Source organism: Salminus brasiliensis, chromosome 19, assembly GCF_030463535.1.
Source record: "Salminus brasiliensis chromosome 19, fSalBra1.hap2, whole genome shotgun sequence".
In the NCBI taxonomy this organism is placed as follows: Eukaryota; Metazoa; Chordata; class Actinopteri; order Characiformes; family Bryconidae; genus Salminus; species Salminus brasiliensis.
The window spans coordinates 27,722,547-27,737,744 of record NC_132896.1 but is presented as its reverse complement, the minus strand read 5'-3'; the positions used below and the strand labels follow the sequence as shown (position 1 = coordinate 27,737,744).

The 15,198-nt window shown below is 38.7% G+C and overlaps 1 protein-coding gene across 1 annotated transcript; it reads left to right on the top strand.

Annotated features, from left to right (window-relative positions):
- The first annotated feature begins 8,822 nt into the window (after nt 1-8,822).
- On the top strand, nt 8,823-13,693 carry smtnl1 (smoothelin-like 1). The gene is made up of 5 exons (XM_072663749.1): nt 8,823-8,965; nt 10,332-10,990; nt 12,195-12,309; nt 12,497-12,648; nt 12,875-13,693. Exons 1-5 carry the CDS (start codon nt 8,918-8,920, stop codon nt 13,236-13,238), a joined length of 1,338 nt encoding a protein of 445 aa, XP_072519850.1. The 5' UTR covers nt 8,823-8,917; the 3' UTR covers nt 13,239-13,693.
- Nucleotides 13,694-15,198: the final 1,505 nt, after the last annotated feature.

Sequence of the window (15,198 nt, the reverse complement as noted above, 5' to 3'; positions counted from 1 at the left end):
GAAAACCTTAACTCTGTATAATGTTAAAGTAACAGTATTTATTCGTAACATCAAAAACACAGGATGCAGGATATTTAAATAGTAAATATCTAACTGCGTTTCTAAGTAATATATATATATATTTTAATAAACTTTAGACAATTGCACTCTTTGTATTATTTCACTGACTAGATTATGTTATTTCAGATGGTGAAATAAAGTTGTAATGCTGCTCCTTTAATTGCAAAGTTTCTACTGAATAATTTGCAAAAATTGCAACCCATACACATTCCTTTATGTAATTTAATAGCACACAGGTGGTGACCAGCATAGCAGGGACGGTATTACGAATATGGTCATTTTCTTTTACATATTGTATACAATAGTTTAGAATATATCGATATTTACAATATTTTGCCCAGCCCTAGCTGTATGCTGTATTAATTACAACACACTACAATGTATGTAGCCCCTCACTTAAGGGTTACTAGCAGTCAAGTTTTTAGCACAATCTGGCATGTCAGCAATTTTTTAAAGAGATTTTGTCATCTCTCCTCAGAAAATCATAAGATTTCCCCTCATCGTTCTTCCTCAAAACAAGGGTATTTTAAATACCATCACACATTCTGTCTAAATTAACTCCACAACACATGTGAGTTTAGAGGAAGGAGCTCCTTGATTTGGCAATGCACAGATCAAAGGGAAGGAAACAAGGACACATGACCAGCAATTCACATTAAATTATTATTATTTACATCAAGTCACTATTTATCTTCCAGATGTAGTCTTACTGTTAAGCCATGATCACACTACACATCTGGAGCATTCATCACCTTGCAAGATGGGTATAACCTTGACTGTGACTGAAATGGCTCACTCATTACGTTTTAGGGCAGTAATGAGAATGTCGGACACTTCCAAATCGTGAAGTGGAATTTGATGAACGTGATTTTGAGGGCACTACAATATCCCACAATGCACTTGCAATTTATAGTTAACATCGTAGCTCACTACATCACCTGAATGTGGACCAAATTGCATTGTGAGTCTCTACTGAGCAAGAGACAGTGGAATGAAATGGAGCCGGCAATGTTTGATAATATAAGCAAGTGATAGTTATGGGCCCGCTGAACCGGCTTCAATTTCAGAAATTCACAATGCCTTAACTAACTATGATTCAGAATTCAGTTTGTATGTGTGTGTGTGTGTGTGTGTGTGTGTGTGTGTGTATGGTGAAGCTTTAAACATGGCTCAGCCCCTCACAAGTTTGTTTCATGTGACCGGTGCTGAAATGTCAGAATTTCTATTTTTTTTTTTTTCACGTTACTTAGTTAACTAGTAGTCTCTCCCTATATAACGTAATACTATTGAGAGAACAGGGATCCATTTTTCCTCAAAAAGTCAATTATTTTGATGCTGTTAGCATGCTAATGTTAGCTAAAAAGTGAACATAAGTATACCAAATAATGACATACCCACTACAGCACAGTGTAGCACATTGAGTTTTAGTATTAAACTGTAAGTATCAGTACCATGGTTGGTGCTGTGTGCGATCTGTGGGGCATCTCCTCTGAGCCGAGGAGGTAACTTAGTGATTATCATGCTGGCTAACTTGTCTACAATAAACAGCAAAATCACAGAGAGATGATTGTGTATGCAGTTTTGCCCTTTTATTAGATTATTTAGAGTCAGTGGAGGAGAAAAGATTGTGCTTATACATGGATAACATTAGCATTTTATCCAGGGACGGCCCAGGCCTTTATGGGGCCCTAAGCTGATTTTTATTTGGTGCCCCTCATACCACCACCTCAGCACCAGATGCTTTATCATTCCATAGGGAGAGAGATATTGTGCAATACGCAAGAGTGATATTGGTCGTGGATGTAAAAATTGCATGTCAAACCTAATCTAAGTATTGTAAACAAATTTGATTCATTCCAAATGTCACTGATAAGAAATCACTCATCGTGGGGATTTAAAACAAGCTGGTCAAGCTGCTTAAGCTGGATCATTTCAGTAAATCAACTTTAATAATTAGTTAAACCTTTTTGAACTAACCTCACAGCAATGGAATAACAAAACCTGCTAACGCTGCTTTTTAGCCGACCAGAAAAGAAGGCTAACCACTAAAATGCAGCTTAAATAGGCAGTTCTTGTATTCTTTTACACTTACTACTGGAATCTGCAACTTTGATGATTTAGTTAGATTAAAAATCCAATATTTTAAAGTACTGCCCACAAGGTAATGTGATTTCTGTCTTGATGAATGTGGTATATTGTGGTAAATTGAATGTGCTAACTGTACTATTATAAAGTTAACTTTTAGTTTTTTGTTGTTTGCCTGAACTTTTTTCAATTCCAGTCTTAAGGCTGATGTGAAAGTCCATGCAATGGCATTTTAGTTCTGCCTATCTGAGTCAATTTGGGTATATTACATAGACGGTTAACCCTGTATTTCCTGTAATCGCCTAAATGACTTACACGCTATATTATACCTGACTTTAGACTCATTTAATTTTATAGCAATAAAAAAAAACAATTCTTTACCATGGTTGTAATAGGAACCACTTGTGAGTGTCTGTAACTCAAATATAACCATTTTATTTACTATTAAAAACAACCTGCACATGTCTTTGATTACAATTAAATATTGGTAACTCTTAACAAAATATTTTCTTTAGGAACGGTCTTGCCTAACTCTCTGCCATGAACAATATGTTTATATAGCTGTCTGGAAAGGACTGTTTAGAGGTATACCGGTGTGGTCAGACTTGGTTTTGGTTCTGTTAGTGCTAAAACAACACCAAGTTTAGATAACCAAAGCCTACATCAAAAGAGCTTTACCACAGCCTTCATTACACATCCACATTACTGGACTGACCAAAATATCTTGCAATCAATGGAATGGTTTCGAGCTACGCGTCGGACACTGCACGTATTACTGGCTTCTCCCTTCTAAAAAATCCATATCAGCTTTTGCTGGTAGCTGGTTTCAGATGGTCTAAGCCAGTTCTTGATGGTGAAGGTGATCATCCAGCTGGTTAACCAGCTCGGCTCTTGACCACAATAGTGGACCAGGTGGACCAGTGTGGTCATGCTGATTAACTACCATGGTAATGCTGGCCAACCACCTTAGCCATGCTGGTCAACCAGCTTTAACTAGTTGGTTGACTAGCTTGGTCTGGTTGTTCACACTGACAGGCCACCTTAAACATCAAACTCAGACAAAAACTAACCCTATGCTGGCCAAGAGCTAAGCTCGAGCTTGAGCTGGCCAGGCTGTGTTTGTCCCCAGCAGACATGTCTTAATGGTTATATGGAAATGTCGCTTTAATGGAATTCCAAGGTTTACCGTTAACCCTCCAGAATAAAGGCAGGAAAACCTAAAGTAGCCTATATCTAAACACACGACTTCACCGCTAGACAATGTCCTTCCTTCTCTCCCTCTTTGAACAGACAGTGTTTCGGGCTGCAGCTATTTACATTAACGTCACCATTGCAGTCCTGGACAATGTGCTCCTTAGTCTTGGTAACAGCATGTGCGCTGTTTTAAGCTATTGTAGGCACCCTCTGTTTATGTGTGTTAGTAAGGAGAAAGGGAAATGGTTATTTCTGACCAACCCGTCTCCAGCTGTGGGATGCGCCAGTGGGAAAACCTTCGCGTCCTGCGGAGTGGGTCGTGGTGAGAGCCTGGAGCTGTAAGCATCGGTCAGGCTCCACGGTTCTCCCATGCACTTTGATTCGGTCCCTAAGACTGGAGTAACAGGTTGCAGCACAGGGTGACTCAGCAGTGTGACAAAGCCAGGCTTTAGTCTTACCTTGCCTTTGTAAATTATTAATCTTATTCATGATTGTTGCTTCTGCATTAACATATTATTAATATATAATATATATTGGTCTGTTCATCCAGAATTGTGGACACAGTGTGCAAAGCAGCTACATGGATCAAACAATTAAGAAAACTAAGGGAGATAAAAAAAAACAAAAAAACATTTCTGTGGACAGCAGCAATATGGTGTACCATGATAAAAAATTATCACAATACAATATAATAATGTCAAAGTACATTAAAGATGAACCCAAGCAAAGAAGCAAGCACACTGATTTTCAGTTGGATACACACCTGATTTATCTAGAATGGCAGACTGTTGGTCCCACCCCTGTAATTTACACTTCAGCTAACCCAAAACTACACCTGAATCAGCACCTCAATCAGCTAATGAACACCAAGCTTTTATGTTAATCACAGGACAAGAATATTAGCAGGATCTAGTTATAAAGAATATTCAAAAACCAGCCCACCTTTCAAGCAACAATTGACCAAAGTTAAGAAACAAGCAAAGTACAGAAACTTTGCTAGTCATTTCACAAATTTAGATTTGAGTATGAAAAATTAAAATGTGCTTTACAGTTGAAAGTCAATATGTGGAAAAAAGAGTAGGAAAAAAAACATATAAAGTGTCTACAGCATAAAATATTTGCTAGAAAACCTATTTTGTTTTGGAGGTTTGAAAACACCACTGATTTTTCTAACAGAGACAAGCTGCCGGACTGTGTTCTGAATGGTTGACATGTTAACTCATTCACTGTTCATTGTAGCTGTATCTACTGCACAGTGAACTGACTGCAGAATGGCCAGTATAAATATATGAAATATTGTGAAACACATTCTGATTGTATTTGGCTTTGCAGTAAATGTTTAAAATAGTTTTAATTGTTAACATCACCACATTACAAATACTCTAGAAACCAATATGGCGAAAAGGTTTTAAACTCTTCCATTTTCAAAGACGGTGCTTTTGTTGGGATTAAGAGAGTTTAATATCCCAGACTATGGTGGCGTTTGGTGAAATTGGAGATAACTCTGATACAATTCCAATGATGTTAGCAGAAATTAATAACCACTAAGTGTTTTTGTCCTGAAGAATGACCTGCAGCAGGTTGTATATTTGGAGCCATCTAGTGTTACACACACTGAACTAGTGTGTCAAGAAAACATGCCTTCATTGAAACAGTGTATTTGATTTCCTAATTCTGTTTTTATGTTTGAATAAATCAGACCATAAATATTAGAACATTGATTGACAGGAATTTGAAGGAGTTGTGGAGAATGATTTAAACCTCAGACAATGTGGTTTGCTCGTGAATGTGCACGAGTAGTATCACCATGCACGGCCCAAAGAGCTCCCCGAGGCCTTTAGAAGGAAGGTTGCAGATGCTTTAGAAAGAAGGCTGCAGATGCTTATGAGTTCAGCCCAAGAGCAGACTGCAAGATGCCTAAAGAAGCCTCCAATAGTCCTTAAATGTTATCACGGGACCTAAAGGTGGCTCTTGCTACAGCTGATGTCTAAATACAGCAACTACCATCAGAAGGAAACTGCACAGATGGATTTTTATGGAAGGTTTGCGAATCACTCAGGGCTCTCAGAGAGTGTGAAAGAAGAGCGAGACAGTCCCACACATGAAGGCGCTGACATTTTAGCCACTGGGGAGGAAGAAAGAAGAGGCAAGGGTGGGGGAGGGTAGGCAGAGAGCAGATAATGATGGGCACTGAGAGAATGAGAGGAAAGATAGCAGTTTATTTTTAAAGCCATCTGCTTTGCGTTGAAGGAGAAGACACACCATTAGAAGAGAAGCTTGATCATGTACATATATAGATATCAGAGTGAGGGGGCTCATGCACACTGGCTGTAAATGCACTCTAACAGTAGACCACAATAGCTTGAATATACGTACTCATGCAACACATATGGAATTCCACAGTGACTAAAACGTTAATCCAAGCTAATTTGTATATGATATTCTGCAGAGTGGCCCACACTGTTCGATGTTTTCTCATGCAGCTTCATGAGGTGAAACTTGGGATGTTTTTCCAGCAGAACTGAAGATGATAGAACTGAAAACAGCTTCTTGCACGGATAAAACAAATACAGAGAAAGTGTGATTAAAAGGCCCGTGTGCCACATTTTCTATTTTATTTTTCCCTTGAGATCCACACATAACATTTGCATGGTTTTATGTTCCAAAACTGGTCATTGTTCATTTTTACATGACCATCTTTTAACTTCTATTTATACCTTAGAATTACTATGCTTTGAAACCAGAAGATAAATGAAATCTCTGTTCTAATTGATTGTCCTGTATTGCACCTCATTCAAAATCAGTTAGTGCTCCTGAAAACTGCAGTATGAAGAGGCAGAACTAAACTGTTGAATAGGCAGGAATATATGTTAATGTATTGATTCTCGCAACATCACAGAAACAGTGAATTAAAAAACTGCTGTATACCTTCTATATTTCCGTATGATGGTGAGTTTTAAAACTTTAACAGTATTTATATTTGACTTTTTAACCCATAAAATTCTATGCAAATTTTGAGCTGTCAGGGTAAACAGAAAGCATTAGTGCTAAATACTGTAGAATTACTTTTAAAGTATCTTAAAAGAACCATCTAGAAGAGTTTTTCCTTGCATACGAAGAATAAAGTAACCAGCTAAAGAAGCAAGTTTGCATTTAAATGGCATTGTGAGTTATTATGGTTCTATCTTACAATGGCCTTTACTAAAGGACCCCTAAAGAGAGTATGGTCCTAAGGATCATGTGAAAATACAGCTTCTGTGCCAAAATCTTGTAAATGAAAATACAGAGTCAAATATACTCAAAAGAAATAAAAGTAACATATAATTGTTTTAATATGGAAATCAAGGTCAGGACATGGTTTTAGCATCAATGTAACTGCAATGCTAGTGATTATTCTTGTCTTAACCATTTATAGAAATGCGGGTCATAAAGACAAACCAACAGTTTAAAGGTGCACATATTTGTCACTGTACAGTGTACACTGTACAGTGAAATGTGTCCTCCGCATTTAACGCATCTGTGGTAGTGAACACACACACACACACTAGTGCACTAGGGGCAGTGAGTACACACACACCCAGAGCGGTGGGCAGCCAACTCCAGCGCCCAGGGAGCAGAGAGGGTAAAGGGCCTTGCTCAAGAGCCCAACAGTGGCAGCTTGCCAAGCCCGGGAATAAAACCCGAAGCTACTGAGCCACCACTGCCCCTCATGCTATCACGTTGAACGAAATTAAAACGGGGAAAATGTGTAATTTGTAATATCTGTAATTTGAGTACTTTTAGGGGCTGAATTAAAATACACAGAGTAAAAAAGTATGAACGTATGTTCTTCTGTTGGAGTGTAATGGAGTAAAAGAACAGGTATCACATATCAATTGAATACTTTTTAAGCACTGCTTAAGTATTTTCCACACCTAGTTAGGGGGCATTCTGATGAAATGTTCTGTGTTTGGAGATTCATTCATAGAAATGGAAGCACTTCGATTCATACACTACTACATAGGCATCACCTTCACTATAGTCAGAGACGTCATTCACTTCCATTTCCAGTCAAAACAGACATTAAAAACACCAATTAATCAGCATCTGGGGAAAAGCAGAAACGGAAAATTACACAGAATCCAATGCATTTCATTCTATTCGTACCATGCATGACTATGAAAATGACAAATAAACTTTGATTATAATTTTATTTAAATTTACATTCACTGCATTTAGCAGACACTCTTATCCAGAGCAACTTATAAAAGTGCTGCACTGTTTACTATACGCTTAACTAATTTGTATCAGCTAGGATCCAAAAGAGACCTCTTTTTTTGAGCTTATTTCAAACCTTAATGACAAAACATAATATCATATATATATCATCCTTTGAACTTTTGAACACCAGTACTTCTTTTTTAAATTTGATAAATTGTTGTTGACTGGTCTTCTCACAATGAAAAGACGGACAGAAATGCCTCTGGATGCTTTCAGATCCGAAGCAAGAGTGGAGCTTGATTTTCTCCTTTCTCTGAAATGAAAGCTTTGGTGCTGTCTGTCTGATTGGGGTAGTTCCAGTGGTCTACCAGGCCTTGCATGGTTGCTATTTATTTTTTGCTTTAACAATTTTTGGTTGAAAAATATTTTTTTTGTTTTCCTTTGACCTTCTCCTTCCATATGCAAGCTCATTGCCTTAAATGTTAAATAACTTGCAATTAGTATCGTGGAATTAAATAAATAAAGGGTGAAATCTGACTGTTGTAAAGTACTGTATATTCTCATGAAGCTCTTATGAACACTGTCAGGGCTGGAGAAGTTGACAAACAGAGAACATTAACACGGTGTGGAGAATGAGCCATCGCTTATCCATCCCCCCACAACCACACGCACACACACACACACACCTACACACACACGCACTCATACATAAAATCAAGTAACTCGCTGACTCAGCAAATCCATGTCCAAGGGCTCAGGACCACAGTGGTAAGACACATAATGTTGTTCTGTGTTACTTTGGAATGTATATATTGTATACGATGCAAAACAGCAGTTATACACCGTCTAAGAAAAGGCATCGTTGGTTTGTTTCTCAGAGGGCTGGTAGGCTCACATTTGACTGTTCATTAGGAGATGTAATCATTAAATATGTCAACAAGTGTAACACTAGGCAGTGAGAGAGGAATGTTTTGGCATGAGAAGAAGAACACTAGAGAGATCTCCATGTGCGTATGTGCATGCGTGTGTGTGTGTGTGTGTGTGTGTGAGTGTGTGTGTGTGTGTGTGTGTGTGTGTGTGTGTGTGTGTGTGTGTGTGTATGTGTATGTGTGTGTACTGCTGTCGCTTGGTTTCCAGCAGTAGCAGCTGTTAGGGGGTCTGGCTGAGCCAATATTACCAACACTACACTGCCTATTTCTGTAGCATGCGTTGTTCTAAAGGTCAGAGAAAGAGCAAGAGAGTGAGTCAGAGTCAAAGAAGAATTGAGGAGAGAGAGAGAAGAAGAAGAAAGCAAAAGAAAGACAGAAAAGACAGAGCTTGCTTTGACTGTGTAGTAACAGCGAAGTTTGAACGTTCTTTGGGCAGGAGCTTCACACAAATGGAGAATTTCACAGTGCCCAGTGGGACAGAAGAAAGCAAGAATCAGGTATGAACATCACTCATTTGGAGAATTTGTGTTGATTAGACATGCTAACATGGAATCACTCGCAGCTTTTCTTTATACTACTTTAGTTAGGGTCAGCTGAAAGTCATACAGTCTTTAGGGTCAAGCAATCTTATAACTGATTCTTATATTAAAATAATCAAGTGCAAGCAAAGCAAAGTGGATGTAGAGACATATTGCTGTTGAATCTTCATGCAAAATCCTGCAAAACAAGAACTTTATTTAACGCTCAGTGGAAGTAGAAGAGAAAAAGATGTTATTCCAAGTCATTTTGGAACATTTCTGTTGGTCGTTTTATCATGAACTTTTTACACAATGTAAAGAAGAATTGTCTGAACAACATTCAAAGAACATGTCAAAAACGTAAAAAATTTGAGCTACATGGAGTTGTTTTGCATGGCAGCAACAATATACTCTTTCAAATAAAGCTCCTTCAATCGTTCTTCACTTGGTTTTAGCATTTTAGGAAAAATCCTAAACCAGCACAGAAGCTTTTTGGTCAATGTTCTTAATAAAACATCTCTCAAAGGGAAGCAAAAGAAAGCCCCTAATATCCCACTACAGCACCTCTATTTGCTGGACATATGCAGTATTGAATAGCTAATGATTTAATTAAGATATGTTACATTCTTATTATTAATTTAGTTCAAAAAGTGATTGATTAAGAACTCATACCAAGCGTTTTCAGAAGATTCTAACTAACAACTAAGATTCTAACTAGATTCTGCTTTTCCATGCACCTGTGTTTTGAGTATTCTGCCCACAAACCTTTTGGCTTAGAAAGTTGTACTCAGTAGACAAGGAATCAATTTGTGCTAACTTCAGCCTGTACTGCTTGTTTATGCAGTATTTACACACATACACACACACACACACACACACACACACACACACACACACACACACCTGCTTAGACAGAGGAATGTGTCTGGCTCTTTTACAACTGGTGAGTCATGACCTTATGACCTTTTTTGACACCTGGAACTGTTCCTCAAAAGCAGATTTCTAGCCACACCATCCATATATGTATAAATTTCACATATCAACTGTAAAAGGCTCAAACACATGACTATTTAACACAAAGTATATAACATTAAATGGTAGGAATATTTAAAAAGATATATAAAAAGATATATAAAAAGATATATATATATATATATAGAGAGAGAGAGAGAGAGAAAGAGAAACAGGGTGGAGAATTAACAATTAACGGCCAATTAACGGGTCAGTTGAACCAGAAACTATGCAGAAATCCAGCCCTCTAGAACTGGAGACTTCCACTGCCCCCGATACAGATAGGCAGGCAGACTCTCTCTCTCTAACTATGTTTCTGATGTTTTTTTGACAGGATGCCACAGGACAACTCCCTGAGGAAGAAAGCCACTCTGGCCCAGTGGGTGTGGCCTCTGAAAGTACAGGAGGAACCAATGAGGAGAATGGAGAGGAAGAGCCAAATCCACAAGCAGGAGCCAGTGAGGAAAGGGCAGAGGTGACAGAACCTAATCATGCCAAAGAGGGAGAAAAGGATATAAACAAAGAAGGAGTGAAAGAGACTTTCTCAGAAGAAGAGACAAAAGAAAGTGAAAGCAGCGAAGATGCTGATATAGAGAAGGAAAAAAAGACACATAAAGATGAGGCAGGAGAAGAGAAAGAAGTCACAGAGAAAGAAGGGGATGTTGTTATGGAAGAGGAGGGAAAGGTTAAAGCTGAAAGTGACTCAGTGAAAGAGGAGAAAACCAAGAAAGAAGAAAAAAACACGCATGAGAAAGACAAAGACTCAAAATGCCCAGCTCGAGAGACAGTGGATAAGGAGACAAAGACCAATAAGAAAGGAGAGGTTCAGACAAACAAGGAAAAGCCCAGAGATAAACAAGAAAAGATTAAAGGTAAAAGTGGATCCACTCCATCCTCCTCCAGTCCTAGAACCTCTTTACTGACTTCTTCTCGGCCGAGGAGCGCCCGGCCTTCAGCCCGGAAAGAAGCCATGGCCAAGTTTCAACAGGATCAGTGAGTCATCCTCCTCACCGCCATCATCCTCACCCCTAAAAACATCCACATTATCACCGCATCCATTAGCAGGATCATTAGGTTTTTATCAGTCTGCTCACAGACTGATAAAATCATCCACATATTTAGAACCACTAATAAGCATATTTTGAGAAGCAGTTCTTTTTCCGGCCTCACCAGTTGCAGTAAGCTGTAAAGCTTTTTCTCACTGGGGACGACGGGTGTTTTACTGATGTATCTTTCACTAATGTAAATATCTCTGATCTCTGATAGTAGATTAAGTGACTTGATGACCTTGTTTCCAGTAACCTAGCCATAAAAGACTTGGTGGGGTTCCCCCAAGTGGCATAGTCATCTAAGCATTGGTCAAATAAATGTGAGATCATGAGTTCGATCCCCAGTGTTGCCACAGCCATCTGTGGTCGGATGGGTAGGATGGTCTCCATCTCCTGATAACTGAATGCTATACTATCAAAAACAGGCATCTGTTAGCTGATGCAACAGAAGTGAACAGTTCAATGTTGTGTTTATTAGAAAAGCTTTACTAGCTTTAAGTGACTTCACGAAATTCACGTTAGCCAACACTATCTCAGCTTGGTAGCTTGGTAGTATTGTGTGGGATACTTGTACGGGCTTCTTACTAGTGAATAAGAGAAAAAAAAAAAACAAGCATGTCTTATTTGGACTGTTGGCCTGGAAATCAATGCAATTGCACCTAATGTAGTAGTAAATCAGTAAAGACATATTTGCTGTCTGGCAAACATCTCTTTAAGAATAATGAGAAGAGAGAGCGCCATCTATCTACCTGGAGAAAGCATGGCCATTTGTGCTCTCAGATTCTGGCCGAAAATGGCGAAGCAGTATGGCTTGGGATTTGAACTCATGACCCCCGGGCCATAGTGGAAAGGCATAACACCCCTGAGCTACTCAGAGCCCATATAGACTGTAGTGTGGTTGGTAAGGAATTGAACCCTAGTTTTTCAGGGGGAAGGCAATTTTGTTACCCACTACACAACACCACCCATCTCTCAACACCATTAACAGAGGGAATTCATGCTGATGTGGACATGATGAGCACTGACAGTAACACCCGTAATGTCTCATGTTTCATGTTGTCTTCAGTGTGTGTTGCTGTGGTTTTGATGTGTGTACTATGTCCGTCCGTTTCGAATGGATGAATACAGGCTGTGTTGACTTGTTGTAGGACTCCAGTGGTCCGCAATTTTAAGGTCCAGAAGACGTCTGTGGGCCTGCCTGGTGGGGCGTCTATTAAACAGAAGATACTCCACTGGTGTAGCAACAAAACACGTGATTATGAGGTAAGGGTGTAGCTAGTGAGCGTTAATTGTTATCTTGATTCAAATTAACACATCATGGAAAGTAGCACTGCATTGTTCCACTGTAATGTCATTTTAACATCTAGCAGTTGTCTATGATAGTATTAATGCTATGATAATAAGTAATGGGCACCATTACGCAAGATGTTGTCTTATTGTGTCTCTCCAGGGCATTTCCATAGAGAACTTCTCGTCCTCCTGGAGTGATGGCCTGGCTTTCTGTGCACTCGTTCACCGCTTCTTCCCCTCCGCTTTTGACTTTTCCTCCCTCAAAGCCAGCGAGCGAGAGAAGAACTTCACCCTGGCTTTCAGCACTGCAGAGTATGTGTCTATTGGCCTAATGATATTAAGTAATTAATAATAAAACAGGAACAGAAGGAATGAACGGTACTGGGAAAGTGGTGGCCGTGGAAATAGAGTGTGTAGACAAAGAGAAAGAGAGTGCATGTGTGTGTGTGTCTTGATGTGAATGTTGGTATCACATACAATAGGAATGTGTTGGAGTGTGAATAGGTCCATAATTCATCTCTCCCTCCCTTGTTTTCAGAACTCTGGCTGACTGCTGCCCCCTCCTGGACGTATCAGATATGTTACTCATGGGGAACAAGCCAGACCCTTTTAGCGTATTCACTTACGTTCAGTCCCTCTGCCAGCATCTGTCAAAAATAGAGCTGAAGAGAAAGGAGGAAGCGAAGGCTAAAGAGGGCAAGAATCAGGGTGAGACTGAAGGACAAGAACCAAGCGAGGATAGAGAGCAGGAGAAAAGAGCAGAAGAGGAGCAGGTGGTGGAGAAAGAAGAAGGAGAGAGGGATCTGGGTGAAGAGAAAGGTGGGCCTGAAGAAGAAGGACCAAAGATGGAGATGGATCAAAATGACAATGTGGTAATCAGTGAGAAAGCAAGTGAGGCTTAAGTATAGTAAATAAGCTACTGCCAGAGAAAGCGTGTGAGAGAGAATGGTGTAAGAAAGAGAGAAACAACTAATAAGAAGCTAAAGATAATTAAATTGTTATGAATAATTATAGCTACACCATATTTTTAATATTTAATATACATAATGTTTAATACTGTAACTGTAAGAGCTAAATGTGCAACTCTATCTATAATAGCTGTAAAAAAAAAAGCTCAAAAGACAGTATGAGTATAAAACACAGTGATGTTTATGTTGTGTGTGGTCGTGCCAAGATTGTTTACTATTGTAAGCTGCACTGATTACTAAATTATCTTTAATTTTCTGCCATGTTATTATTCCTTCACTGAATTATTATTTTTTGCTTTGTACACCTGAATGTGAATGTACGATATACAATGTCTACTCTTGTAGATTTGGATGTTTACTGTTGTTGTGTGTGGAAAATATGTCAATAAATAAATGCAAAACAATGCAATATGGTGCTTTACCATATGCTTAACGACCTCAGAATGGCATCAACAGAACACACAACCTCCATTAGTTTCATCACATGCCTGTGAGATTCTTACTCGCTTACTTCTGAGATCCCTTTTGATAGCATGACATATGTTTTCCGTGGCAGTCGACTTCTACAATAAAGCCTGAACCCATTGACTCTTCACTGGGATTTGTTAAGCAGTGTTCCACAATGAAATATACAGTTTAATGATTTTTTGATGTTTAATTAAGGCACTGACAAGATGCCTCAACATTATCTATGCCATTTATAATAAAGTGGGGTGTATAATAGCTATATGTTAGATAGACCTTTTGCCAGCAAATGTATGTGCAGTCTTAAAATTATAATATATAATATTTACCTTGTTTGTGAAGTATATAATACTTCACAAACAAGGTAAAAATCCCTACACTCTTAAAAATAAAGGTGCTACAAAGGGTTCTTTGAGTAATGACATAAAATAACTACTTTTGGTTCCATAGAGAACATTTTTGTAAAAGAAATGTATGTATGAGGAACCCTTTACTGATTTAAAGAAGTTAATGCAATAGTTCTTAGCAATTTCGAGGTTATACAATATATAGCATCGCTCAAATAACCCTTTTGCAACACCTTCATTTTTAATAATAAATGTAATATAGTTATTTTCAACTTAAATTCACTACAACTGCTCAGTCACGCCTGCCTGTTTCTTCCATATCTACTCTCTACAACACAGGAAGTTGGAACCTTAGCAGGAACATTAGCACTGAGTATTAGAGTATGGTGCAATTTGAAACCCATGGAATGATCATACATTTAAAGAACTGAAAATGAGCTACTGTGGCAGTTTATTTATTGGATATACTGACAGGGTGTCTCTAGACTGTCTGTAACACACACGCACACATACATACACACACATGCACTGCATGCAACAGTCATTAATCTCTAAAGTTACATAGCTGACCTCATTGGCTGACAAAACTAAAGTCACACTGCCCTAAGATCTGTAGACACCGCTTTATTGGCAAGAACACAAGACGAAGGTGTATTTTATAGAGAATCCATATGTGTAGGTTCTGTTTTTGTGTGTGGATATATGATTGTGTGTGAGTGAGTGAGTGTGAGAGAGAGTGAGAATTGGAGAGAGTGAAATAAAGGTTGGCAGGCTTAGAGTTTTCCATGTTGGTGAATGAGGACATGTTTTTAACCTCAGTGAATGATAGAACACTTAATGTGTCACATTTCTGCCTGTCACGCTCCATCTGCCTTCTTCCACATGTTCCTGTCATTTGCCAGTAAATATATTTAGGGTCTTATCACTTTTTCATTTGCTCTCTCTCCCTCTCTCTCTCTCTCTCTCTCTCTCTCTCTCTCTCTCTCTCACTTGCTCTGTCTGTATCATATTTCCCTGAGTCTTAGTTAGCAAGTGTGTAGCCGAGATCTTTACACAAGAGATCTGTCAGTGCAGTTTAACAC

Bases quoted from the DNA above. Each gene is read 5' to 3' on its own strand.
- smtnl1 (XM_072663749.1), top strand. From the start codon at position 8,918: ATGGAGAATTTCACAGTGCCCAGTGGGACAGAAGAAAGCAAGAATCAG. The intron at 10,991-12,194 runs GTGAGTCATCCT...GACTTGTTGTAG, and splicing joins GCCAAGTTTCAACAGGATCA to GACTCCAGTGGTCCGCAATT. The intron at 12,310-12,496 runs GTAAGGGTGTAG...GTGTCTCTCCAG, and splicing joins ACAAAACACGTGATTATGAG to GGCATTTCCATAGAGAACTT.